The sequence below is a fragment of the Mus musculus genome, chromosome 14, assembly GCF_000001635.26.
Source record: "Mus musculus strain C57BL/6J chromosome 14, GRCm38.p6 C57BL/6J".
In the NCBI taxonomy this organism is placed as follows: Eukaryota; Metazoa; Chordata; class Mammalia; order Rodentia; family Muridae; genus Mus; species Mus musculus.
In genome coordinates this window covers 47,540,674-47,568,434 of record NC_000080.6, presented here as the reverse complement: position 1 = coordinate 47,568,434, position 27,761 = coordinate 47,540,674, and the positions used below count along the sequence as shown (strand labels likewise).

At 45.2% G+C, this 27,761-nt stretch overlaps 1 protein-coding gene across 1 annotated transcript; it reads left to right on the top strand.

Moving 5' to 3' along the window:
- Atg14 (autophagy related 14) lies at positions 1–27,542 on the top strand. The gene is made up of 10 exons (NM_172599.4): positions 1–249; positions 7,752–7,814; positions 9,219–9,261; positions 13,794–13,875; positions 16,950–17,187; positions 19,287–19,516; positions 21,077–21,194; positions 22,554–22,644; positions 22,722–22,807; positions 25,292–27,542. Exons 1-10 carry the CDS (start codon positions 29–31, stop codon positions 25,596–25,598), a joined length of 1,479 nt encoding a protein of 492 aa, NP_766187.1. The 5' UTR covers positions 1–28; the 3' UTR covers positions 25,599–27,542.
- The last annotated feature ends 219 nt before the right edge of the window (positions 27,543–27,761 follow it).

The window sequence follows — 27,761 nt, the reverse complement described above, 5'->3', positions numbered from 1 at the left end:
ACGTGACTGGCCCTGAGCTCAGATCATCATGGCGTCTCCCAGTGGGAAGGGATCTTGGACGCCCGAGGCTCCTGGTTTTGGGCCGCGGGCGCTAGCACGGGACCTGGTGGACTCGGTGGACGACGCCGAGGGCCTTTACGTGGCTGTTGAGCGGTGTCCTCTGTGCAACACCACTCGCCGGCGGTTGACTTGCGCCAAGTGCGTCCAGAGCGGTGATTTCGTCTATTTCGACGGCCGCGACCGGGAGAGGTACGGCGGCCGCCACGGCCCTATTGTTTCTGCTTCTCTGATTCCTCTGGCCCAGCCACCAGAGGCTGGAGGCTGGACACCCTAGGCCGGGCCCAGGAGCCCTGCGAGTGTGGAAAAGAGAATGGAGCTGCTTTGCGCTGGCGCTTTGTTGCCAGTGGCAGGGTGGGGGTGGGTGCTAGGTGAACGTAGGTTGCTGTTCCCCACCACCCACCAGAGTTTCTCTAGGGTCCTCTTGGGTACTTGGGGAAAGGAAATACAGTCCTTCTGGAGAAGTCTGTGTAGAGGAGTCTTAGTTCTCCCATTCAGAAGCGTAGTTTTACCTTTTCCCGTCTTCAGACATAAATACATTTTACAGAAGGAATCCGCAGAGAACTAAATTGGTTAGGAGGGCTTGAACCTTGGTTGTCTGTGTCACAGGTGGATACAGCTCTTTGTGAACGAGGACCAGGACTAGGTTACTTCCTTCTGTAATCCCAAAGTTGATTTTGTCACTGGGGATACTGGACTGTGTTTTTGAGTTGCAAGTCCTTAGTTAAAAGAACTGCGTTTAAGGAAATATTTTGTCTTTCTTTTGAATTAAGATATTAGAAAACTGAATGCTTAGCTGAAGAATCTTTTACTCCTAACGTTTGTTTCAACAATAACGAAATAGGTAACTTTTTAGTATGTTTGTTTGAGACAGTGTCTCACTATGTAGCTCTCTCTGGGTGGCCTGGAACTCACTATATAAATAAGACTTGCCTGGAACTCGGAGAGATCCTTCTGCCTCTGCTTCCTGAGCGCTGGGAAAAGTGTGTGTGCTATTATGTCCAGATAAAACAATTTTTTAGTCCTAAATTTGAAGCATTTATTTTTTTACAACAACCCATGCAAGTTATTGCCAGCCGATTACTTGAGGAGACTTGTACGTAGTAAATGCCTTGTTCCAAGGCCCCAAACAGTTAAAACCCAGACATCCTGGATCCATATACGGGTGCATTTAACTGCAAGGCTATGTAACATGTAAATTTTGGGGGTGTTTTAATCCCCATTATTCCTGTGAATGGGGCTCATTTCTTTTTCTTCTGAAAATACTGGTGTAACAGCATCTTTTTAAGTTCATTGCTGTTTTATGGATCCACATGATGATTTTAGTACGTTATAGCTCTAAAAGTTAAACCAGTTTTGTTTTAAGAAAAACAAGTAGGAGATAGGAATGTCTCATTGTTGAGTCTTATGAAATATTTAGCTTCTACATTTTCCTATTTTTAAGATTTATTTATTTTATGTATATGAGTACACTGTTGCTGTCTTCAGACACACCAGAAGAGGGTGCCAGATCTCATTATGGATGGTTGTGAGCCACCATGTGGTTGCTGGGAATTGAACTCAGGACCTTCGGTATAGCAGTCAGTGCTCTTAACTGCTGAGCCATCTCTCCAGCCCACATTTTCCTATTTTTACTCTTGTAATTTCAATACCATCTAGATGCTGAAGACTGCCACTTTTTTTTGGGGGGGGGGTGTTTGAGACAGGGTTTCTCTGTATAGCCCTGGCTATCCTGGAACTCACTTTGTAGACCAGGCTGGCCTCGAACTCAGAAATCTGCCTGCCTCTGTCTTCTGAGTGCTGGGATTAAAGGCGTGCGCCACCACGCTGGGCTTGAAGACTGCCACTCTTGAATATCCAACCCAGACGAGCATGCTATCCAGTACTGTGTTTGACTTTAACTCCTTTTGTCTCCTGTTTGTGATAGTAATCACTATTTTTAAAAATTCTTTTAAAAAGGATTTATTTAATGTATGTGAGTACACTGTCACTCTCTTCAGACACAGAAGGGCATCAGATCCCATTACAGATGTTGTGAGCCACCATATGGTTGCTGGGAATTGAACTCAGGACCTGTGGAAGAGCAGTCAGTGCTCTTAATGGCTGAGCCATCTCTCAAGCCACGTAGTAATCACTATTTTAACATGGCAATCTGAACTCCTAGTTTTATATTAATAAATGTGTTTTTCACATCATCTCTATACAGTAAATTGCAATACCCTCCTTTTATTCAGACTAAAAAAACCTTCCAGTCCTCAGTAAGCCACCATATCTAATCTCATCAGCAGATTCTAGCTCTTCAAAGTTTCCCCTAAATCTGATCCTTTCCAAGAGGATTATTGCTTCCCATCCCCTTCTTGTGTAGTTAACCTGTTACAGAGGTAATGCCACGCCACTCTTCTGTTCATACTTTCTGATGGTTCTGTTTTACTCAAAGTGAAAGCTGCAATCTTACTTTGTTTTGTTATTGTTTCTGTGAGTCAGGGTTTCTCTGTATAACATCCCTGGCTGTCCTGGAACTCACTTTGTAGACCAGGCTGGCCTGGAACTTAGAGATTGACCTGCAGAGACATGTACCACCACGCCCAGCCTTGATTCTTCAAGCCTGGGTTCCTCTGTGTAGCCCAGACTGTCATGGATGTTATTCTGGAAACTAGGCAGGCCTGAAACTCACTGAGATCGCCCGCCTCTGCCTCTGCCTCTGCCTCTGCCTCTGCCTCTGCCTCTGCCTCTGCCTCCTGAGTGCTGGGACTAATTTCATGTGCCATCACCACCTGGCAAAAGCTGCAATCTTGAGCCAAAGTTCCAAATATAATTCCTTTGACCTAATCTCTTGTTATTTTTCTTCCTTATTAAGGGAGAAAATGGTTTCCTGGCTTCCCTGTCAGTTCAAGAACATCCCTGCCTCAGAGCCTTTGAAGTTACAGATAGCTAAGAACTCTTGTAGTAACCATGGCTGCTTCTGTTTCCTTCAGAACTCTGCTTACATATTAAAGATTCTTTGGACCCTTTAATGCTCTTATTCCTACTTATGTGCCTTATTGTCTTATCACCATGTGATAACTTACTGATTGTCTGATCCCCTCGGGTGTAGACTCTGAGGGCAAGATAGTATTTTGTAAACTATTGTATCCTCATATAGCAGACTAAAGAATTTAGTTTTTTTTAAAGATTTATTTATTATTATACATAAGTACATTGTAGCTGTCTTCAGACACCCCAGAAGAGAGTGTCAGATCTCATTATGGGTGGTTGTGAGCCACCATGTGGTTGCTGGGATTTGAACTCAGGACATTTGGAAGAGAAGTCAGTGCTCTTACCTGCTGAGCCATCTCTCCAGCCCCCAAGAATTCAGTCTTTTAGTCCTCCTAAGACCACTTTTCTGGTTGTTTTTTTAGACAGGATTTCTCCGAATCGTGGCTGACCTCAACCTCCCATCTGCCTCTGCATCCTGCCTGCTGTATAAAAGGTGTGAGGAACAGACCACTGGCCAGCCCTGAGCCTCCTTCTGTTATCATTTACAGTCCCCTGGTTACTAAAGCCAGAAGTCTGAGAGTTTTCTTGAACTTTACTTTTTCCCTCTAACTCAAGGCAGCAGCCAGTTTAATTCAGTCCAACCCCAGAGAATATCTTGAGTCTGTCTACCATCCCTCATTCCTAGATTGGGGGCTGGAGAGATGGCTCAGCAAGTAAGAGCACTGACTTCTCTTCCGGAGGTCCTGAGTTCAATTCCCAGCAGCCACATGGTGGCTCACAACCACCAGGTCTATGTAGTCACATGTAATCCTGTCTAGTGTGCATACATAACCACCCTTGATTTTTCACCTTCAGAAAAGTAGGCAAGATCACGTCAACCTGTTACTTACACCCTTCTCTTGCTTTCGACTGCAGTTATAATATATTATACCTCTTGCCTACTTATTTTTGGTTGTTCCTCCCTTACCCATATTCCTTCTCCCTTATACTTGAACCTTCCGGTTATTAATATTCTTCCACGATCATAGGTCATATCATGAGTTTTGTCACCCTCCACTGCATTTCCTAAAGCTTCTTTTGCCCCCAACCCGTGAACTCCTTTCCAGTTTTCTGGTCTGAGCCGGAAGTAATTCTCTCTCTCTCTCACACACACACACAGACAGAGACACACAGAGACAGACAGATAGAGAGGGAAACTAGGGTCTGTATATGAGTGAGAATATGTTGTATTAGTCTTTGGAAACCAGTGTTAACTCATTTAATACTACATTCCATCTATTTTCCTGATAATTTCATTTTATTTATGGCCAAATAAAATTCCACCGTGCACATGCAGTACATTTTTGTTATTATCTCTTGGTGGACATCCAGCATGCTCACCTGAAGTTAAATGTCCCTTCTGATCTTCCCTGCAAGACTCTCCATCATTGCTGCTTTGGCACTTGGTGCATTTTGCGGTGGGATAATGCCTCCTACGTGTGTAATGTTATTTGAGTAAAATGCCAGCATCCAAATTGTCTTTCCCTGAAGGCACAGCTTCTTGTTCTGTCACATCATCAGCTCAGTGATACAGTGATACAGTGACATGCTCATAAGCATGGTCAAGGAGGTAGGTGCTCCTTTCCAAACAGTGCTGTAAGTGTGCCTAATGGTAGAGTGTTTACCTGGTATGTATGTGCAAAGCCTTCCTCTGACCGCCCAGCATTGCAAACTCGGAAGCACAATCTTACATAGAAAGTTGTGGCTAACTCTGAGTATTAAGATGAGTTTTCTGGAGAGGGATGCTCTTAGAGTTTATCTATTTTCCTAACGAAGCAGAAAAGTGAAGAACAAGTAAGTCTCTCAGCCATTTGCACCTTAGAGGACCACCACAGTGGTCACTCATCCTCCCCTTTCAGAAGCTATTTGTCAGCCTTCTTTCGTTTTCAGAGCATTACCCAGTGTCTAATAGGATGAAAGAATCTCTTCAGGCCCGATAGCTAGCCACTTTTTAGAGCTCCAGTTGCATGTCAGTACATGGCTCAACTCCCCTAGTAAATTGCTGAGGAGAAAGGCACCTGCTCTCAAGCATTTAACTGATTCTGGCAGCCCTTGAACTTCGAGAGCAAAGGTTGCTTGTGCTACTGTCTCATTTATAAATAATTCTGCAGTCTGCTTGCCTTTCAACTCCTTTTACTTTTACTTCATGGAAACCTCTCTCTGACTGGAAATAAAGCCTGGAGCCTCACAGCACCATTGCACCCTGGGTTAACCTAGACTAGCTGAAGAGGTGGCAGCTCGGGGAAAACTAGATAATGAAGTAGACAGTGTCAATAATGAGGTTGGTTATTCAGAAGAACTTTGTGTTTTGGTTTTGGGGGATGACCTGGCACTATGTAGCCCAGGCTAGTCTTGAATTTGGGTAATCCTCCCATCTCAGCCTGCCAAGTGCTGGGATTCTGGGGTTATTCTCTTCCATCTGAACTTTAACACACACACACACACACACACACACCCCTCATAGGAACAGAGAGGAGCATGTTTCTGCTTGTCATCCCTGAGGTGGGAAGCAGTTCTTCCAGCAGAGTCCCTGTGTCCCATACTACTGGATGTTTATGCTGTCTTAACAGGAGCCCAATTCTTCTGGATTATTCTTTACCTAACTCTCAAAATAGCACTGTTACACAATAGAAAACTGTCAGGTTGTGTAATCTCTTTCCTCAAATCCAGGAAAGACTTGTTGATTGCTTCATGGTAGGTAGATGACTGGGAGTGGAAAGTTGATCTGGGCAGCTGGGGGTCTGCCTGATGTGTTAGAAGCCAGGGTTTTCCTAGTGTGCAATAGAGAGAGAGAAAGACCATTTTCTGGCCATATGATACGATGAGGCTTCAGTGTTTCTTAGGAACGGATGTAATCTTCACCAATGACTTAGAAATACATGCTTGTATCTTTTACCCAGAAGCAGAAATACAGGACTATGGAAATTGAGCTGGGTTTAAGGGATAAGGAAAAAGTTTAGATGTTACCATAGGTTTCAAGGGAAATGCATGGCAAAAGTGCATTTAGATGCCTCTGTTTTTCCCCAGTATCTTTTTGGTTGTCTATGTCCTGTGGAAATGGTTTCCGGGGTGTCAGATGACTGGCTGAACAGGAAAGAATATATGTTTGTAAGACTTTTCTCTAAAAATTATTTTTCTTATGTGTATAGGTATACATGTTTATCAGAAATTGTAGGCTTGAACTGAAGTGACTGAGAGGGGGCATTTACAGTTTCGTATTCTATTAACAAGTACTCTCAACAGCATGGTCAGAACTAGAGACTGCAGTGTGAAATGGAAGAAGCCGGGTGGAGATAGAGACGGACCTACAGTCTTACTTGCATGTGTGATCTAAGAGTTGGTCTCAGTCGGTTACAGGGCCAAGGAGGAGGGAGAGTAGTGAAAGCTTGGTCAGTTATCGCCAGGTAAGAGCTGCAAGTCCTGCTGTGAAGTAGAATGACTATAGATAGTTGCTTTTAAAAGTCATGAAAGACTTCAATTATCTGTACCATAAAGATGCGATAAATGCTTGGGAGATTGATATGCCTAAGCAAATGTAAACATGACACAATCCATTTATTTATGACAACATCACATTTTTAAAATTAAAAAATGTTTTAGACTTATGTATTTTGTGAATATGAGCATTTTACCCACATGTATATGTTTCTGATGTGTGTTCCTGGTGTGTGTAGGTTAGAAGAGGGCTTTGGACCACCTGGAACTCATCACATATGATTGTGAGCTGCCATGTGGGTGCTTGGAATTAAACCTGAGTCCTGCAAGAATAAATGCTTAACCATTGAGTCAGCCCTGATTTTTAATTTTTAATATGTCAAATTTTAAATTAAGAGAGAGGTAAGTTATTCTAAATTGCCACTTTAACCTAAAAACTAAATTCAAATATATAGCCAGAAGACCAACACACCTAGAAAAACAGTTAGCAGTGGTGTGATATGCCTTTCTTTGCTATTTTATAAGCTTCCAGTGGAAATAAATCTACTTTACAAGTTGTAAATATTCAGCCAGGCACTGGTGCATACAACTGTAATCGCAGTGCTCGAAAGGCAGAGGCAGGTGGATCTCAATAAATTCCAGGCCAACCTGGTCAACATACCGAGATCCAGGAAAGGGAGGAAGGACTATATAGATCCTTTCTCAAAAGTCAAAACAGAACAGAAGTTGTAGGGACTCAATTTGTAGAGGAAAGCAGGATTAAATTAAGTTTGGCAGTTATGATTCTTTTCATAATGAAAGCCTCAACTACTTTGATTCAGGTTCACATTAATGGTGCTGTGCATACTCATGTGTTCTTTGGGAGCATTATTTGGGAGGTAGAGGCAGGCAGCTCCCTCAGAATTCAAGCCCAGCCTGGTCTGTATAGGTCAGCCAGGGATACAGAATGTCTCAAAAACAACAAAAGTTCATGTTAGTATTCTGCTATGTGTATTTTGGGAAACAGGTACAGGACAGAATCTACAAGCACTGGAGTGAGGAAAGAGCTTTCCAGCTGACAGCTTGGTTAGATACCTGGTGGTGAGCAGAGTGTGCACCCTCTTGTGTTTACTTCCCGGATTCTAGGTATTTCCCTAGGAATTTGCAGAAGTGGTCAGCCGGGGGATTGGTGGAATCTCATTAACCTGGGGCAGGGGAAGGACATGCAAATAAACCAAGGTTTGGTTTGGTTTTGTTTTAAACAGGTTTATTGACAAGAAGGAAAGACTAAGCCAACTTAAGAACAAGCAAGAAGAATTTCAGAAAGAGTAAGTCTTTAAAGTCTTTTAATCTGTAGAAGTTTGTCTGTTGCTTCTGTGTGCAGATTTGTGAATTGCCACCCCATTTAGTAGACTATCTTTTTTTGTTGTTGTTGTTTCTTGTTTGTTTGTTTTTGTTTTTGGTTTTTTGAGACAGGGTGTCTCTGTGTAGCCCTGGTTGTCCTGGAACTCACTCTGTAGACCAGGCTGGCCTCGAACTCAGAAATGCGCCTGCCTCTGCCTCCCAAGTGCTGGGATTAAACGCGTGCGCCAACATGCCCGGCCAGATAGAATTTTTTTTGTTTTTTGTTTTTTTGTTTTTTGAGACAGGGTTTCTCTGTATAGCCCTGGCTGTCCTGAAACTCACTCTGTAGACCAGGCTGGCCTCGAACTCAGAAATCCGCCTGCCTCTGCCTCCCCAGTGCTGGGATTAAAGGTGTGTGCCACCACGCCTGGCTAGAATGTTTTAAGATGCAGATTCTTGGACTCCTAGCCTCTGACACTCTGATGTAGTAAGTCTAGGGTAAGGCCCAGGACTGAGTTGTTAGTTGGCCCCTTATGACATTTTTTACCTTAGATTTAAGTTTAAGAATTTTTGTAGAGAGCTGGACAGATGCTCGGTGGTTAAGAGCACCGACTGCACTTCCAGAAGTTCTCTGAGTTCAATTCCCAGCAACCACATGGTGGCTCACAACCATCTTATAATGGAATCTGATGCCCTCTTCTGGTGTATCTGAAGGGAGCAGTGGTGTACTCATATATATATAATACAAATAAATCTTAAAAAAAAAAAGAATTTTTGTTGACCCTTCTGTCCTAAACTGACCTGGTAGCTCTCCTGTAGTGCCTGGTGGTCTTTGGTCCTTACTACAGCTGTTCTTAGCCAGGGGTGGCAGTATGCAAAAGACTGAGTTCGAGATTAACCTGGGCACATAGCAAGAGCCAGTTTTGAAAACAAAAGCAAAAACTAGGCAGGCCTGGAGAGATGGGTCAGCCTTCCAGAGGCCCTGGGTTTCATTCCTGGCATCCCCGTGGAGGCTCAGCAACAGTCTGCAAGTCCAGCTCCAGGAGACTGGCCTGATGCCCCACCTGGCATTTCCTCAGGCCCAGGTACACCCATGGCGCATACACATACACATGTAGACAGAACACCTGTATACATAATACAGAATTTTTTTTTGGTTTTGCTTTGTTTTTCGAGACAGGGTTTCTCTGTATAGCCCTGGCTATAACCTTTGTAGACTAGGCTGGCCTCGAACTCAGAAATCCGCCTGCCTCTGCCTCCCGAGTGCTGGGATTAAAGGTGTGTGCCACCATGCCCAGCTAATACAGAATTAAAAAAAAATAGATTTATATCTTTTGAGTTTTATAAGACTGTCAGTAAGGGTTTCCATCTGTCTCTTTCCCATACAGAGTACTAAAAGCTATGGAAGGAAAGCGGCTTACAGATCAGTTGGTAAGTCCCAAGAAGTATTTAAGCTAATTTTCTTCATATATGAGGGTGCATATTTTTTAAATTGGTGGCACTTAAAGAAATAATTATTTAATTTAGTTTTTCACCACATTTGACAGCCTGGTGTTTACATTTATTTGTAGTATGGCCTTCTAAACTTTACATGGAGATATGCCAAATGGAATAGCCAATTAAATTATACAACTATCATAAAGGATAATTATACAAATCTGCTGTTGGCAAACTAATATAGAACCAATAGAGCAATCGTTTTGTAACGATTACTCAAAATAAACACATGATTAAAGTAAAATACTAAAGATTTAGCAAGAGCTGTGCATGGGTTTGCATGCCTGGAATCTTAGTTTTTGGGAGGGGATGATAAGAGGGTTGGGGCTTGGAGCCAGCTGGACCTACATGAGACTACAGTTTTTATCAAAAAGAAAAAATAATTTAGCAGTGGACTTAAGCAGTTTGAGGTTGTTAGGGCCTTTAGAAGCCACACACAAAAGCATTTTGGCATAGTAAACTAATTTAAAGGCTTTGCATATTAAACAAAATTAACCACTAAGGTGGTGAATGAACACAGGTGTGTAAGTTAGAGGCATTTGACCCCTTTCCCCTGTCTGCAGCATCAGAGACACTTGACTTGGGGATAGTTTGTGCTGCTGACAGAGAACTCGTGTGGTCAACAAGTTCCTCCTGAGAAATGAACACAGAACACGGATACTTATGGGTAGTGAACTAAAGTTAGTAAAGGCATGCTCTAGGTTCAGGAGTTGAGAGGAAACTGTGGCCTGTGGAGCTAGCTGCCTTTGTCTCAGCGAATCTTATAACTTTGTCCAGTTAATGTGGCAAATCAATTTTAATGGTGTAAAAATGTGGTTAGTATGTATATATGTATCCAAAGGAACTATGTCTGCGATATAATTTTCAATGAAAAAAGGTAGGAAACTGTCATTCCTTTGTGTCTGTACTTTAAATATACTCTAAATGATATAGCCGGCCAGGCATTAGCCCTGAAGTGTAGCCTGCCGGAGGGCTGCGTGCTGACAAAGCAAAAAGCTTATCCCTGACAAGGTGGAGGGACTCAATACAGTGGCCAACTGTTTCCTGCAGTGTCTAGCGGTTGCATCATGTATAATTTTATGACAGTTAAAGAATATAAATGACTCATTCTGTGAGTATTATAAATAAATAAGATGTTCAATAAAATTTTTTCTAAAATCTTTCTAACACGTCTCAGCCTGACTTAGTGATGCACGGTGGAGAGGCTAACGCAGGAAGATCATGAGTTTGTAGGTCAGGCTGGACTGTATTATAGCATCGTCCTCACAAGATAAAAGTGGGAGCAGATGTATTAAGGTTCGCTAAAGGAACAGAAGTGATAGAACAAATCTGTATATATGTAGAAGGGAGACTTATTAGCATGGCTTACCTGCTGTGCTCCAGCCAGTCTTAACAGTGGCTGTCCACCAGAGTCCAGGAATTCAGTATCTGTTCAGTCCATGAGGCTGGTCTGTAGTACATGTCAGAATCCTCAGGAAGTCGGCTCTGATACTTCTGAAGGAATACCTCAGCAGCAGGGGAGATGACCTTGGCGATGACAATGAGGACAAGCAGGCATGTCTTTTATACAGAGGGCATGAGGTGAGCCCAGATTTAGGATAGGTCTTCAAACCTCAGATGGTCGGTGTTAAAGCTGGGTCTTCCTACCTGATTCAAATAATCCAGTAACCAAATATCCCTCACATGTATGCCCAGTTGCTGGGTTTTTCATTGATTCCGAATGGAGTCAAGTTGACAACAAAGTCCACTACCCCTTGTCAGCTTGACATACAATCATATTTGCTTATGTCACACTTAATTTCCAAATAAAAACAATAACTAGGTCATAATTATACCTAACATGATATAAATACCCCATATACAGTTGCAAACACATTGTATATTTTAGGCTAGGTAGATTCCCTTGAGGGACATTCTATTAGTATCTCATAACTTAGATATGAGAACCATTGATATTATCTCAATTGATGTTGCATTACATGATAAAGTCTGTACAAGCATGTTCTTAACAGAATATGACAGAAATAGCCATGTCAGTTATAACCCATATTGTTGCGGCTGGTCAGGTGGCCTTAGCTGGTATTTATTATTACTGTCCTCTACTGCCCAGCCGTGTCCTCCACCTTCAGCAAGCACCTCAGCAGGTCTTGGTTCTTTTCCTGGAGAGTAACCCGTATTTTCATACCTGAAGAGTCTGTCCCCTTTGTTATCTTGCCTGGTTTGGATTGTTGTAGTTTCCCAGGGCATGGGAGCACCAAGATAAGACCAAAAGGATCTACTGCATTCCAGACAGATCTATCTTTCTTCTGTTGAGGGGAAGCAAACCAGTTTCCCCTTGGAAATCTGGATCGGTCACCCTAACCTAACTAACACTAACACTGTATTCCTTTCTCTTAGCCTATTGGCTTAAGGGCACCAGAAGCCTGAAGTAGTTAGCAGGACTCTGAGCTTCAAGATCAAGGGAATGTTTGTGGTATCTCCTGGCAGGAATACTCTGCAAGTAAAACATCTGGGCCATGGGAACAGGAAGTAAAAACTTTCCTAGTGGGTGACCAGAACTGAGTGAAACCATTCCCATCTCCATTCCTGGATTACTGGACTTGTGGATCCTGGCTATGGGAGAAACTGTACCATATATTGAATTCTGATTCAGAGCATTATATTGCCTTCTGAAGAACCCTGGCCCAGCCTTTCAGGCTGCTGTCACCTAAATTGGCACTGTAACTGTGTCTTCAAAAGGCTGTTACATCTTTCTATCAGGCTAGCTGATTCAGGATGATGGGAACATGTTAATAAGACCAGTGAAGTGGGCCAGATGGCTCAACGGGTAAAGGACCGAATAAGCCTGAGCTGATCTCCACTCCCCACTCCTCCTCCCATCCCCCATCCCTGACATCCACAGAACAGTCAGTGCCTCCATGAGTGTTCCATGCCCCACCTCCACACCAGCATTTATGGACAAATAAAAATAAACAGCAACCCCCTGCCATCAGTTCTGCATCTTGTGTCATGGGACTGCTTATGTAAATGTTAACACTGTAAATACTTTTTCTTTTGTTTTTTCGAGACAGGGTTTCTCTGTATAACCCTGGCTGTCCTGGAACTAACTCTGTAGACCAGGCTGGCCTCAAACTCAGAAATCCACCTGTCTCTGCCTCCCAAGTGCTGGGATTAAAGGTGTGCGCCACCACTGCCCAGCTGTAAATACTTTTAATTACCTACGATTAAGGAGACAATACAAAAATAATTGTGCATTAACTAACAAGTTGTTTCTATTTTCGCAACAAAACACCACAACCAAGGCAGCTTATAAAAGAGAGCACCTAATGTCTCAGAGTATTAAGAGTCCATTGTGTGTGTGTGTGGGGGGGGGGGTCGGTGCTGGAGAGATGGCTCAGCAATTAAGAGCACTGACTGCTCTTCCGAAGGTTCTGAGTTCAATTCCCAGCAGCCACATGGTGGCTCACAACCATTTGTAATGGGGATCTGATGCCCTCTTCTGGTGTGTCTGAAGACAGCAACAATGTACTCACATACTTGAAACAAATCATTAAAAAACAAAAAAGCATTCCATTATGGGAAATGAAAGAACAGCTGAGAACTCATATCTTTATCCATGACCCTGAGGCAGAGAGAGAGAGGATACTGGGGTCATTTGAAAACCCAGAGCCTGCCCTCAGTGATAACACCTTCTCCAGCAAGGCCATACCTACCGCCTTATCTTTCCAAGATCATCCACCAACCGGGACCAAATATCCAAACAGTCTAAGCCTGTGGGCCATTCTCATTCACACCACCCGTGTGTCCTATAAGCTGTGATGCTTTATTCACTAGGGAAAGCGGTGCCTGGCTGTGCCATTCCTAGTGATGTCCAGGACGGTTTTATGTTCCATGTACTTTTCTGAGTCATCTGAATGTAGACCTAGGTTGGTGCTTTGGTGATGACACTGACATTCGGAATCTGCTCTGTCCTTGTGGCAGCTACTAGGCATGGGTGCTATTGACCCTATGACATTTGGATAGTATATAGGGAAATTAATCTTTATGTATTCTAATTATTTTATGATGGGTTTGAAGCAGGATTTTATATGTAGCTCAGGGTGGCCTTGAAGTCCTGAACCTTCTGTTTCTACATCCCAAAAGCGAGGATTCTAGTTGTATATCCCACATGCAGCTTAGCCAGATTGGTAGGTAGCTATGTACTGGGTAAGGGAAGTTTAGAAGCATTTTTCTCTGTGCTCTAACCCGTGAGAAAGATCTATGTAAGTTTCTTTCTCATTGATTTCCCAGCAGCTACTGTATGGAACCAGAAAATACGTTCCCCTTTGTAATCTACTGTAGGTCAACACAGTCGTGACAAATGGAGTTACGAGCTTTTTCTTCATTGCGTCCTAAGGTGGACTGTGAAATCAAGTATATAATCCCATGAGACTGACAATTGTGACATCTGTTGTGTATTTTTTAAGAGATGGAAAATAATGTCATGCAAGATGAGGATTGAACAGCTGAAGCAAACAATATGTAAAGGAAATGAGGAAATGAAGAAAAGTAAGTGATCACTTTCCTGGGAGTGGCTTGGGGCGAGGCGGGGGGGGGGGGGGGGGGTGGAGCTGGCATGGAGTTGGCTAGTTTTCAAATGTTGTGAGTACACACCTTCCTCAAAGGAGCAGTGAGCTGAGGCAGGAGGGAGAGACCGTGCCCTTATGTAGCCTGTTTCCTGTTTCTGTTCAGTCTGGGATCCACCCCCTTCAATTAACCCAATCTAGAAACTCCCTGACAAACATAGCCAGGGGTTTATCCCTTGTGGTGCTTGATCCTGTCAGGTTGGTGTATTGACCGTCACAGGGTGTGAGTGACTTGATCCTGTCAGGTTGGTGTATTGACCATCACAGGGTGTGAGTGACTCTGGAAACTTGATTATGGGTTGCAGATATCAAATCCCCAATTTGAAATGCTTGTAATTATAAGTGTTTTGGATTTCAGTTTTCTTTGATACTGGGAATGTGTGTGTGTGTGTGTATTGAGATATGCTGTTGGGACCTATCTAAAGATGAAATTCGTTTCTATGTGGAATTAAAATTGTAGCATTTTTGTCAGCAGTCAAAATGTCTGGGTTTTAAGGCTAGGCGTAGTGGCACACACCGTTAATCGCAGTGCTCGGACAGAGGCCGGCCTGGTTTACACGTACAGGACAGCCAGAGCTACATAGTGAGATCCTGTCTTAAAATGAAGGGGGGGGGGGGAGAAAAGAAACCTCTGGTTTTAGAGCATTCCACTCTTCAGATTTATGTATTTATTGAGAAAGGATTTTGCTCTGTAGCCCAGGTTAGCCAGAGATTCACAAGCCTCTTCTCATCTCTAGTGCCACCGTGTACAGCCCCATAGTCCAGATTATTCTACCAGGGAAGCCTAACTCTGCTTGCTTTTTTTCTTTTTTTTTAAAAAAGACGTATTTATTATCTATGTACACCATTCTGCCTGCATGAATGTCTATAGGCCAGAAGAGGGCACCAGATCTCATTATGGGTGGCTGTGATCCACCATGTGGTTGCTGGGAATTGAACTCAAGACCTCTGGAAGAGCAGCCAGTGAGTGCTCTTAACCTCTTAGCCATCTCCCCAGCCCCACTTGCTTTCCTCTTTAAGATATTTACATAGCCACCCCCACCCCCAGGCCTTCACTATAGTGCCTTTCATGCTCTAAGTTCCTGGCTTGCTCACCACCACTATAAAAACCAAACCCTGGGGCACATTTGCAGAGTCTGACTTGGCACTTACTTGTGATGCTCAGGCAGGAATGTGAAACCGTGGCTTTTCCCTCCAGTGAATTCACATCCATAAAACCTGTGCTGGTTTCACATTACAGATACCTGCTTCAGATGTTACCATAGGTGCTGACCGAATTTCATGACCTCTGGGAAACCTTACCTCATTGGACACGTTTCTTTTCTTTTTTCTTTTTTTTTTCTTTTTCTTTTTTTGTTTGTTTTTTGAGACGGGGTTTCTCTGTAGCCCTGGCTGTGTCAGAACTCACTCTGTAGACCAGGCTGGCCTCGAACTCAGAAATCCACCTGCCTCTGCCTCCCAAGTGCTGGGATTAAAGGCGTGCGCCACCACACTTGTTGTGGTCAAGCACCATACCAAGTCAGCTTATGAAAGAAAACATTTGACTGGGCTTATGATTCCAGAGGTGGTGGCCATGATGGTGGAGCAAAGGCAAGGGTCTTGCCAAGGGTCAGTAAATATCATGGGCATGATGGAATCTTTAAACTAAGTAAAAGTAAACAACTTGTATGGGACTGACCAATCCTGGGATGGTTTTACCCAGACATCTGCATGGAGCTGGCTTGGGAAAAGGGTGTTTCTGAGAGGAGATGGGGAACTAAGAAAGCTCATGCCAGTGCTAACCTGCAAGCTTAGGTCCTCAGAGACAGTGGCTGTGTCCACAGGTGCTTGTGAGGTGCCTGATACAGTCTGCTTAGGAGGTGGCAAGGCTTCAGTGGGTATGGCATGAAGAACTAAGAGAGTCGTGTACTGCAGAAGCCAGAAGAAAGGCAGTACGTGCCACAAGCCAGCCTGCCTGCCTGCCTGCCTGCCTGCCTGCCTGCCTGCCTGCCTGCCTTCCTTCCTTCCTTCCTTCCTTCCTTCCTTCCTTCCTTCCTTCCTTCCTTCCTTCCTTCCTTCCTTCCTTCCTTTCTTTCTTCTTTAGATTTGTTTATTTTATGTATATGAGTACACTGTAGCTGTCTTCAGACACACCAGAAGAGGGCATCAGATCCCCATTACAGATGGTTGTGAGCCACCATGTGGTTGCTGGGATTTGAACTCAGGACCTTTGGAAGAGCAGTCAGTGCTCTTAACTACTGAGCCATCTCTCCAGCCCCGAGGCAGAGCCTTTCAAATAAGGAAAATCTGGAAATTGGGGAAAATAGGACCAAATCCGGCACATTAGCAGATGGGTAGGATTTTGAACAACAGTGTGTGGATGGGTGTTAGCAGGCTTTCCCTGACATTGAGTGGGTCCATCTGAGAAGAGGATCGTGAGTGTGGAAGGAGGCACAGAAAATAGCGAGGGTAAAAGAGATCTGTGGCTATGCCTGTTTGGAGGTTCAGAAGTTTGGTCTGTGTTTGAGAACTGCCAGGTATTATCTGTAGTTTATAGATTGTGCAAGAGCCATGCATGGTGACACACACATGAAGTCCCATCCCAGCATTCAGCATGTTGAGGCAAGAGAGAGGATCATGTACGCACATGCACACCCATTCACTCAAGGGGTGCAGAGAGGGGGGCAGTGGGTAGGTTGGAGATGGGTGGCACTTAAGTGAGATGTAATCAGAAGGAACGGTGGGGATGGAGAGAAAGACTTAAGTCAACTGTACACCAGCTAATGGGACCAGTGTAGGGCGACTGCTGGGCCGGCACACAGGTCCGGAGGAAGTGGTTCCTAGGTGTCTGTCGTTTGTTTTTGTGACTCAGATGAAGCTTAACTTGAGTACAGTGACCCTAACAAGCTTCAGACTCTGTGTAGGAAGGCCCTAGTGAAGTTCCTCTGCGTGCACACTCGTGAGCGTGGAGGGGAGCGGTGCAGAGCTGCTGACAGGCTCACATGGCTTCCTGTGCAGATTCTGAAGGTCTCCTCAAGAACAAGGAAAAGAACCAGAAGCTTTACAGCCGAGCACAGCGGCACCAAGAGAAAAAGGAGAAGATTCAGCGGCACAACCGCAAGCTTGGGGACCTGGTGGAGAAGAAGACCATTGACTTGAAGAGTCACTATGAGCGGTTGGCGCGGCTTCGAAGGTCACACATCCTAGAGCTCACCTCCATCATATTCCCAATCGACGAAGTGAAGACTTCTGGGAGGTACAGTAAGAAGGCTCAGGGGTGGGCAGGTGCTGAGCATTGTCTTCTCAGTGTTCAGCACTTTTACTGGGCCTCATTTGAGGGTCGGTAGGCTTTCCTGATAATGAAACTTGATTCTTATCTTCCTCAGCTAACAGTAAATAAAAGGGAGGCAGTCGGGAAGAGGGGTGGGGTGGCTTGTGTTCTGTCACAGCTTTCAGGTTACATTCTGGCTCAAACTCCTGGGGAAACCATCTGTTTAGTCATGCCAGTCAGGGCATTTATTAGTTGTGAGCATGTGAGACACACTGTTGAACCCACAAACCTGATTTCCTTGTCTGTTAAGTGGAGGCTGAAATCACCTGCAATACTGAGTGTGAACTAGTACATAGACAAGGCCTAGACTTAGCGTTGTCTGGAGTGGCTGTTTATTCTATAAGCTGTTGAGGAAACAGCACTGTGACTCTAGAGCATAGGGGCTCTCAGGAAATGGGGGTAGAGAGGACAGTGGTTTTCTTTCCCTTCCTGCCTCCCTACCCTCTTAGCAGTCACCTGGGTGCTTTTGACAAGTTCACTTTGGTCTAGTGGTTCAAACCTATAATCCTAGTCTCTTGGAGGACGAGACTGGTGGATTGCAAGTTGAAGGCCAGCCTGGGCAACTTATTCAGATCCTGTTTCAACCTTAAAAAGGGGCTAGCTGTAGCTCAGCTCTTGCCTAGCATGAGCCCCTCGTAGGTTCAGTCTCCACCACTACCAAACAAACAAACAAGGTGGAACTGGGAGCAGAGTGCGCACTCGGTCCACTGCATCTCAGTATTCTGGTTGGCGGGTGTGGAAATCACCGTCAAAATCTCACATGCTCTCCACCTGAGGGCCATGTGTCTCCTGGCTCTCTTGCTCTGACTGGACTGACAGTAGGTGACTAGTAACCATTCTTTCTTGTCTCTCCCTCAGTCTCCGCTTTGGTGTGTTGCCAGATTTGGCTCCTTAAAAACTTACCAGATCTGAGTTTTGCTTCCAACTTAAAAACCCATTCCCTCCCTGATGTTTCCATGTACTCTGTGTCTGGTAAAGCTGCTCCTGGTGCCACAGACCTGAGGTCACAGATAGATAGCTGGGAGACTTACACAGGCAGACTGCAAGTTCAGCCTTGCCTGGACAACCTAAAGAGACCCTGCTTCAATATCAAAAGTGCAAAGGGGCTGGGGATGTTGCTCAGTGGTAGAGCCCTTAGGCAGCATGTGAGCAAAAGGCCTAGGTTCAGTCCCTCAGTGCTAGTAGAAAGGCTAGATATAAAGTTGGGAAGTATTCTGGATCAGTGGAAAAAGTTAAATTACTACCAGTTGGCATAGAGACCACTGGTCAGGCCTCTGAGAGAGGCTAGTAGTGCAGAAGCCTTGTGCTAACATTATGTCCTGATGGATCAGCAGGCACCCGAGCGAGCATCCTACGCCACAAAAGAGGATCTTGACAGTGCTCTTGTGGCTGCAGGGTTGGGTCTGCAGATGAGTTACTAACTAGTACTGCAGGGTAAATGACCTGATTTCTGTTCCACTGTAGCTGGGTATGATGGCACATACCTATAACCTTAGCTCTAAGGATGCTGAGTCAGGAGGACCAGGAATTCAAGGCCAGCCTCTGTGTTACAGCAAATTCCAGGCCAGCCTGGCATGCACGAGCCCCTGTCTTACAGACTGACGATTTTATTGTGTTTTATTTTGCTCTGGGATTCAGTATGAGGATTGGATCTAGGCCTCCCAATTTTTATCATTGCATTTTCCTAAGTAGGTAATTTGGGTGAAACTTTAAAAGTCTTGCAACTTTTTCATAAGGTTGACATTTTTATACCAAGAAAACATGTGCCTATCTAGTTGTGTAGCAAATAGTGGCTTGTGGTCACAGTAGGCCACACAGTCCTCCGGTGCTGCACCATGTAGTGATGTGGTCTGCATGAACATGAGCGTCCTCTCCTGCTCATGTGTGCCACACACACACACATGTGTATGGCTGGGCAAGACATGAAGAAAACCTCTCCTGCTCTTCTCCTAGCTTGTAATGTTTTCTTAGCATGCATTAGATGTATACTGTGGCTGCGGTATAATCTTGGCTGTTGGTTGCAGAGACCCTGCAGACGTGTCTTCAGAGACTGACAGTGCCATGACCTCAAGCATGGTGAGCAAGCTTGCTGAGGCCCGGAGGACAACTTACCTCTCTGGAAGATGGGTCTGTGATGACCACAATGGTGACACCAGCATTAGCATCACAGGCCCGTGGATTAGCCTACCAAACAACGGGGACTACTCTGCTTACTACAATTGGGTAGAAGAGAAGAAAACAACCCAAGGACCTGGTGAGAAGCAAAACTAATCTTTGAAAGTGCATTTGTGTACATATTTTGTGAGATAAACTTTACGTGCCGGAGTGAAGAATGCTGCCGTGAGCAGTTGGATTAAGTGTGTGTACAGCATTCGTTCGCCAGGTGTGAGCTCTGTTCATCTCAAACCTTTGCTGAGAGCAGGGGAGAGCCCTGTGCTCTGCTTTCCAGCCAGTGATGGTGAGGTCATACAGTGTACAGTGTTTTCTCTGCTCTGTTTGCTTTAGCCTTCTCTTTCAAAGCTCTTGTTATGGCGTATGTTAGTCCTCCATTGCTTCTTACGTGTGGCTAAATACTATTCCATTGTATGGATATTCCATTGTATGGATATACCATTGTATGGATATACCATTGTATGGATATACCATGCAGTATAGTCATCACTTGATGACTGGTGATTACTCACTTCTGTGTTAGTATTAATTCATAGAGAAAGGCAGACAAAAGAATTCTGGTTACACATGACTGTTGTCCCAGCTTTCGGGATGGCTGAGTCATGAGGATTGTCCAGAGTTCAAGGCCAGCCTGAGCTATATAGCCAAGCCTTACCTTATCTCTTATGTAGGGAAGAAGGGAGAGGAAATCTCATGTTTGTAGAGTATCTTGCCTTTTGCCTTTTGGCTTTATCTTACAGCTTCACCCTATTGGAGTATTAAATGGATATTGAAATCCCCTACCGTTTGTCTTCTGTGGAGAAGGATGGCTCATTTAGTCATTCAGCATATGTTTCTGATACAGCTACCACACAAAGTTTTCATTGGGCAAATGTTTAGTGAGGGTGTGCTTTGTGCCATGGGCAGTGTTAGGTGGCCTGAGGAAGCTGGGGAGCCTTTTGTCCTTCCTGGAGAGATGGCTTTTGTCCTGGTTTCATTTCTGGTATAAAGCGCCCTGAAGGAAAAAGGCAAGCAGCTTCGTGGAGAAAGGCTTCATTTCATCTTGCACTTCCAGATTACGGTTCAGCCTTGGGAAAAGGTGAAGGCAAGAGTTCAGCTCCCTCTCTGTACTCTCGCCCAGTCCATGGGGACACTCCAGTGGGCTAAATCTTCCCATGTCAGTTAACAGAACCAAGACACCCGCAGACATGCCCACAGGCAATCCCCATTGATCCTGTCTCCTGGGGCTTGGCTGAGTTAAGTTGGTTTTGAAATCTAACCCTCCCAGATTGTGAGGAAGTGGCCAAGGGACCATACTCTTGGTCGGTGCTGAGAGAAGAGCCAGCAGATTTGGGGTAGGCAGAGGTACAGAGGAAGTGATAACGCTTCCATCTTGGGAAGTGGTCTTATGTAGCTCAGGCTGGCCTCCTACCCTAGCCTCCCAGGGTTGGTATTTACAGGTATGAGCCACTACATGAGCTAGGTTGGTCATTAATCATTTAGGTGATAGATTACCAGGCCCAGTCAGTGTAGACCATTTTTTATGCTTGGCCTATTTTGGACTTTTGTGTCCGACCATGGAATAAGTGTGACGTCTAGATATTAGTATTGTAATTCTAACACTGCAAGTGAAAACCTACCTGACGTGTGTGTGCACTCACAGACATGGAGCATAACAACCCCGCCTACACTATCAGCGCCGCGCTGGGCTACGCCACGCAGCTCGTCAACATTGTGTCTCACATACTTGACATCAATCTTCCCAAAAAGCTGTGCAACAGGTAAGTCCCTGCAGTGGCAGTGCTATCTGTCATTGTCACCCGTCCACCTCTGTCTTCCTGGTGTGCCCTTTCACTGGCTGAGAGAAAAGCCAGCGTCCCAAGAAGGTTGGACTACAACATGAGGCTGGTTCTGAGGATGACCCCATCTCCTACAGGCACAGACGGGGTCTGAAGAGCCCACAGACTCCATCTGGTTCTTGGGGAAATAACTGAAGGAGAAAGGAGGAATCCGGAGTCTTCACGCCGGGAGCTGAGGGATTTTATCAGTGGGGTGTGGAGGGGGTTATTTTGTTCTTATGGAAACCTAGTGTTTAAATGTTTAAAGACACAGTCTCGCAGTGCACGTTAAGAGTGCCACCTCTAGTTACCCTGGCATTTCTAGCACACATAAACATCATGGAATTGTAGCAGCCTATACTTGTGTTTTGCTTTTTGTATTTAAGTAGGATCTCATCGTACAGCCCAGCTGGTCTCAGGATCCTCCTGCCTCGGTATCTGGTTGCTGGGCTTTTAGGTGTGTGCTCAAGTAATTCATAGCCAGAATTTACAAATGTACTGTGATAAGGGCCTGTGGGCATCACTGAGAGCAGGAGGTGCATGTGCTTGCCCTCTTCTGGTTTTGTTTTGTTTTTCTTTTTTGGTTTGTTTTTTTTGGTTGTTTTTTTTTTTTTTTTTTTTTTTTTTTTGGGTTTCTGAGACAGGGTTTCTCTGTGTAGCCCTAGCTGCCCTGGAACTCACTCTGTAGACCAGGCTGGCCTCAAACTCAGAAATCCGCCTGCCTCTGCCTCCCAAGTGCTGGGATTGAAGGCGTGCGCCACCACGCCTGGCCCCTCCTCTGTTTTTATATACTGCGGATTGAACCCAGATGGGCGGATTGAACCCAGATGGGCGCATTCTATTCCTCTGAGCTACAGCCCCAGCCCAGGGCCTCAAGTAGGAAGGGAGCAAGCCACGTATGGGGACAATAAGGAAGAAAACTGTAAGCAGAGAAGGCACAGAGTCCCAGGAAGAGAGGCAGAAGAGGTGAAGAGGAGCGCGTGCACACGCGCGCGCACACCCACCCCTTGGAGTCTACAGCTGTCACTCTGAAATGAGTGGGTTGGGGTTGGTCCCCTGTTGGCCTGCGCTCCAGAGGTGGAGTTGCTCAGTCACCTAGGTACTTGCATTTGCAGTTTCTGTAGGTGGGTGGGGATGCCTCCAGAGGAGCCTAGGAAGGGTCTGTCTCAGGCAGTCTACTAAGGAGGAAGAATGTGCTGTGTTGCTCTGAACTGTAGTTCAGAGATAGCCTTCAGAAAGAACATTTTAACAGAGAGCTTCCTCAGAGTGAGTGATCTTAGAAGCTGTGTGCTTGTCTTACAGCGAGTTCTGTGGCGAAAACCTCAGCAAGCAGAAACTGACACGCGCAGTGAGGAAACTGAACGCAAACATCCTTTACCTTTGTTCTTCTCAGGTACGAGCCCGTGCTTTCAACTCGTGTTTTATTTGCTGTGTATTTGAAAGGACTAATGGAGCCTTTGCTTTTTCCAGCATGTAAATCTGGATCAGTTGCAACCACTGCACACACTCAGGAACCTGATGCACTTGGTCAGCCCGCGCTCTGAGCACCTAGGCAGGTAAGCTGCTGTGTGGCTTCCCCTAAGCCTGCTTTCTCTGGGGCTGCGCTTCAGCCGTTCTCACTGGCATAGTCTCCAGGGTCCCCAAGTCCCTCTTTTTGTGGGGAGGACAAACGTTGTACAGTACTGTGTGCAAGGAAACAGCGGGTCGTGTGTGGGGCTCTGGGATCCCTTTGTAGTCGTTTCTGACAGAAAGTTGTCGTGCAGTCCATTTAGCATGTGATGTGTGGTAGAGGAGCCGGGTTCCCTGGCTGCTGCCTTGTGCTTCTCTAGACGCTCACTTGGTTTTTTTCTAACCTGCCCCTGGAAGCTGTGCCTTCTCTTGTACATTTTCTTTTGGGCTTGCATATTCTGTGTCTTTGGGATTTCTTTTCCTCACCAGGTCAGTTTGGTCACCACTTGTTAGAATTCATACAGTGAGCTAGCTGGTCTGAAATTTATCAGCTTAAAGAACAGAAATCAGTAACATCAGATGTGCTCCGTGCGCTGTGGTCTGCTCTAGATGACTTCTTGGTTGCTAAGCCCAAGGAGCACAAACGGGATAGGCTTATCTTTGGCACCCTGCTCTAGCCTTACCCATTGTCCTTGCTCTCATCAGCATGGGCACGTTTGTGTAGAGACAGGACATACCTCATGTGTATATTCTTTGGAAAATGAGCTTTTACTCAAACCATAAACTGAGATTTTGCTCAAACTGTAAGCTAATGTAAGCACTCTTATTGGTGTTTGTTACTACAGTATATTAAATGAGGTTTTGAGCTGGCTGAGGTGGCAAATGCCTGTAATCTGGCCACTCAGGAAGCTGAGGCAAGAGAACCACAAATTAAGGCTAGCCTGAGCAACTTAGGATCTTTCCTTCAGAGGGGCAGGGGTGTGGCTGAGCCTAGCATGTGCAGAGCTTAAATTTGTTTGTTGATTTATTTGCATTTTGGACTCATCATATTTTCAATTCCCAAGTTGGGGAGCAGCTGTAGGAAAAAACCAGTGAGGTGTTACAGGGCGTGTAGTTCTAGAGTGGCCTGTTGGTGCGGATGAAGAGTAGTTTTGACGAACTGAGGCCTGAAGTCTGTTATCTGAGGCCTGAAGTCTGTTATCGTTCTCTCAGCTAAGACAAGGCCAGCAAGAACTTCAGCAGATGGGCAGACAAACCGATTCCAAGGGCAGAGGGAGAGTAAGAAGGGCTGGCCCCTTTCCAAACTGTGGATATGAAGTTAATTTTAAAAAAAGATATTTTGGGGGTGGGGTCAGCAAGAAGGTTTATTAGATAAAGGGACTTGCCACCAACCTTGTTGACCTTAGTTCTCCCTGCCACACATGTAAAAGGAGAGAAATGACTCCCACAAATTGTTCTAGGACTTCCACATGCTTGCTATTGCATTCCCACCCCAATAACACAAATAGACAAACAAACAAGCACACCAGTGTTTGTTTAATCTCAGAATTTAAGAAACCCAGGCAAAAGGATTGTGACTAAGGTCAGCCTGGGGCCACTTAGTAAGCTCATCTCAAGGACCACACCCTATATATCTTTATATTTATAGACCCTTCATATAAACATATAAACAGTATGCATACCATAGAAAAGAGAGCTGGGTCTTGAAGCAGATGATGTGCCCGCAGATGTGTTTCAGCTGAGTCACATGATGATGCTCAACAGGGTTTCCCTAGTTGGCTTTCAAGGGAGGGAAAAGTTGTCCTCGTGCTGTATCCTATATATAAAAACAAGTTCCACATATAAAAGATCCTGTTTAAAATACTACATAAAAAACCTAATAGGAAAGACTATTTTATACTCATAGGGTAGGGAAAGAAATTTTAACCAAGCCCTAAACTCAAAACTAAGTAAAACAGAGGAGCCACACATTACTGTGCAGGGACTCACTCTCTTTAGTAAGAAAGGCCTCACACCTTAAAGAGACAATGATAAACAGGTTTGCAACATCTACAGTAGAGAAAATAAAAATCTAGAGTCAGTCTTTCAATCAGTAATGGAAAAGAAACCTAGTAAAAAGATAGACAAGGGAGTCAGATTTCTCAATCATGAATAAAGACATGGGGCTAGGGGCAGAGCTCAGTGGGCTAAGGGGCTCTTTGTGCAAGCACAGGATCTCAAATTCAGTTTCCCGAATCCATGGAAAAAGCCAGGTGAATGAGGTGGCCACATCTGTAGTGAGATGGAAGGCCAGACAGGAGAATCACCCATCTTGCCTGGTGTGCACAAGTTCTAAAAAAAAAAGTAGGTGAGAAATTCCTGAAAGCTGTCCTGCGGCCTCCACATGCATGCCTGCTCCCTTCTGCTCATTGACTGCTATTCATGCACACACTCACATGCACACACTCGCACCTTCGCACACACATTCACGCAGAAGGAAATGCAGCAAGGTGAGTCTCTTTCCTCTTTCATATCCAATAAATGTCAAACTCAAAGAACTGTGGGGGTGGGAGAACGGTGGTGTCTTACGAAGCCCCTCTGTCTGCACACAGGTCAGGACCCTTTGAAGTTCGAGCAGACCTCGAGGAGTCCATGGAATTTGTGGACCCTGGAGTTGCTGGAGAATCAGACGCGAGTGGAGATGAGCGTGTAAGCGATGAGGAGACTGACCTGGGCACAGACTGGGAGAACCTGCCAAGCCCCCGATTCTGTGACATCCCTTCCCAGCCGGTGGAAGTGTCCCAGAGCCAGAGCACCCAGGTGTCCCCACCCATTGCCAGCAGCAGCGCTGGTGGGATGATCTCCTCCGCTGCGGCCTCGGTGACCTCTTGGTTCAAAGCTTACACTGGACACCGCTAACGAGTTGGGACCAAAAATGCTGATTTTGTGTCTCAGAGTCTTTCCCACTGCACTCTCATAACCTTGTCTGTGTAGTTGCGATAGAGCTTGGAAGCTATCGCCAGGACAAGATTAGTGTCAGGGCCTGAGCTCGGGGCTCCTGGGCCCAGGTCCTCAGTATGCTGGTTCCTGGGTGCAGAGTCTCCCTGACACTAAGTCCTAGGCTTTGATCAGATCACAAAGAAGTGTTTCTTGGTAATGAGGAATGAAAGACAAAGGCTGAGTTTGTTTTTCTGTCATCCTCTTGAGAGACCAGCCAGCAGGCCAGCAGCAGTTTGGCCTCATCCGGGAGAGGTGGTTGTCTGGGGAAGGAGGAAATGAAAGCTTATTGCTTATTGCTTATTGTCAGTCATTGTGCGTCACATTCCTGATTTCCTACTACACACCAAAGAAACCAAATTCTTTATTTCTGTAGACCCATATCTGCGAATGGGGAGTCTGCTGGGATGGTTAGATGTCTAAACAGTTCTCTTGTATTCTGAAGGGAGATAAGTCATTGGGATTGTCTGTACTACACTCACTTCCTCCATCATTCCCTGGATGGGCTAAATGCTACCCGAGCGTTGGCTGAACACTTACGTGGTCACTCGCTTGCTGTCCGGTTTCTTCCTTGGTGGTGGTGGTGGGGTTAACTAGTAGCAGGTGTTTCCAGGGAACTCTTCCTTCTTGTTCCTGAGGTCTTCTTGTCCCTGGGGTCTCTGAGACTGAAGACAGCACCTTATGCAGAGTGTAGCGCGGAGCAGCTGTCCCAGGAAATGCTCAGCTATCAAGGGATTTCCTCAGAGGTCATTCTAATGACAATCTTATAGAAAGCTATAAAAAGAGAGGCATTATGTTCAAGTCATAAGGAGTTCTTTTTTTATTTTTAGTAACTTCAAAAAGGAAGTTCTGTGTAACAGACTCCTGCAGTCCTGTGAGAAAGCACCCCCCTCCCCTGGCCTTGTCACCATATCCTCCTGTTGTGACTGGTGTGATGGTACCTCAGCCAGGTCCTTCAGCAGTCTGCCACGCCCTGGCTTCTGTTGACTCACACTGTGGTTGGTACTTTGCCTGCAGATTGAGGTGCTGTGGCGCTTTGGCAGTTATTAGAAGTGTAGGAAGGACTTCATCCTGCCCAGGTTCCCCACGTTCCCAAGCTCTAGATACCCAGCTGTGGAGCAGGCGGCTGGAGTCTGTTCTGTGCTCAGCTCTGCGACTGCTGGGCTCGTGTTTTACCACCTACTTCTAGGACTTACAGACTGAGTGCGCTGGGAGGAAGCTACAGAAAGTGCAGAGGCCACCAACTACCGCCTACAGCAATTTAACCACAGTTGCAGAAAGCACAGGGCTGGGTGGCCTTGTTTTATTTCATATCAATCAGAGGCACTTTTGTCATCGTCCCTCACAGTAAGTGACCAGCACGGACTGCCTAGGCTGCTCAAGTCCTTGGGGTTTTGTTATTTTGCACTGGATCCACCTGTTGTAAATAGTCTTAAATACACATTTCAACCACTGTTTGGTTCCTACACTCTTTGCTGCTCATTAAAACTTTTTGTGTAGGTGTCAGAACCGTACACAAACAGCTTTCTAGAAAAAAAAAAATGAAGCTGGTGTTTTGTTTTTTTTTTTTAAACCGAAAGCCATAGAAGTTGATCATGTTTTCCATTTAAAAATGATTTCTTGGAACAAGGTAATACTAATAGACACTCAGAGGCACCACATGGGCTGCTTTACATGGTCTTACGTAGAACCAAGAAATGTAACTTACCATGGTATGGGGGTCAGCATTGGGTGGGGTTCAGGTGTGCATTGGGAAAGCTGCAACGTCAGAACCCCCTTGCTGCGACTGAAACTTCCAGGTCAGGTTGATCACACAGATGTTTTCTAAACCTTTGTTGTATTACTGCAATAAATCCTTTAACAGTACTTGGCTGTGTGTGTCTGTCCCCCAGTTCCTATTTAGTTCTGCTGCTACATTGATGGTAGCAGCAAAAGTGCAAGCTAACCTGGAGTACTTCATAGAAATTAAAGGATACATTTTAAAGAATGTTTTGCTAGGTAAGAAATTTTTTTTAGCCGGGCGGTGGTGGCTCATGCCTTTAATCCCAGCACTCGGGAGGCAGAGGCAGGGGGATTTCTTAGTTC

Excerpts from the sequence above, each read along its gene's own strand:
- Atg14 (NM_172599.4), top strand. The coding sequence starts at position 29 with ATGGCGTCTCCCAGTGGGAAGGGATCTTGGACGCCCGAGGCTCCTGGT. Across the intron at positions 7,815-9,218 it reads CAAGAAGAATTTCAGAAAGA|AGTACTAAAAGCTATGGAAG; the intron begins GTAAGTCTTTAA and ends TTTCCCATACAG. Across the intron at positions 21,195-22,553 it reads CCCAAAAAGCTGTGCAACAG|CGAGTTCTGTGGCGAAAACC; the intron begins GTAAGTCCCTGC and ends CTTGTCTTACAG.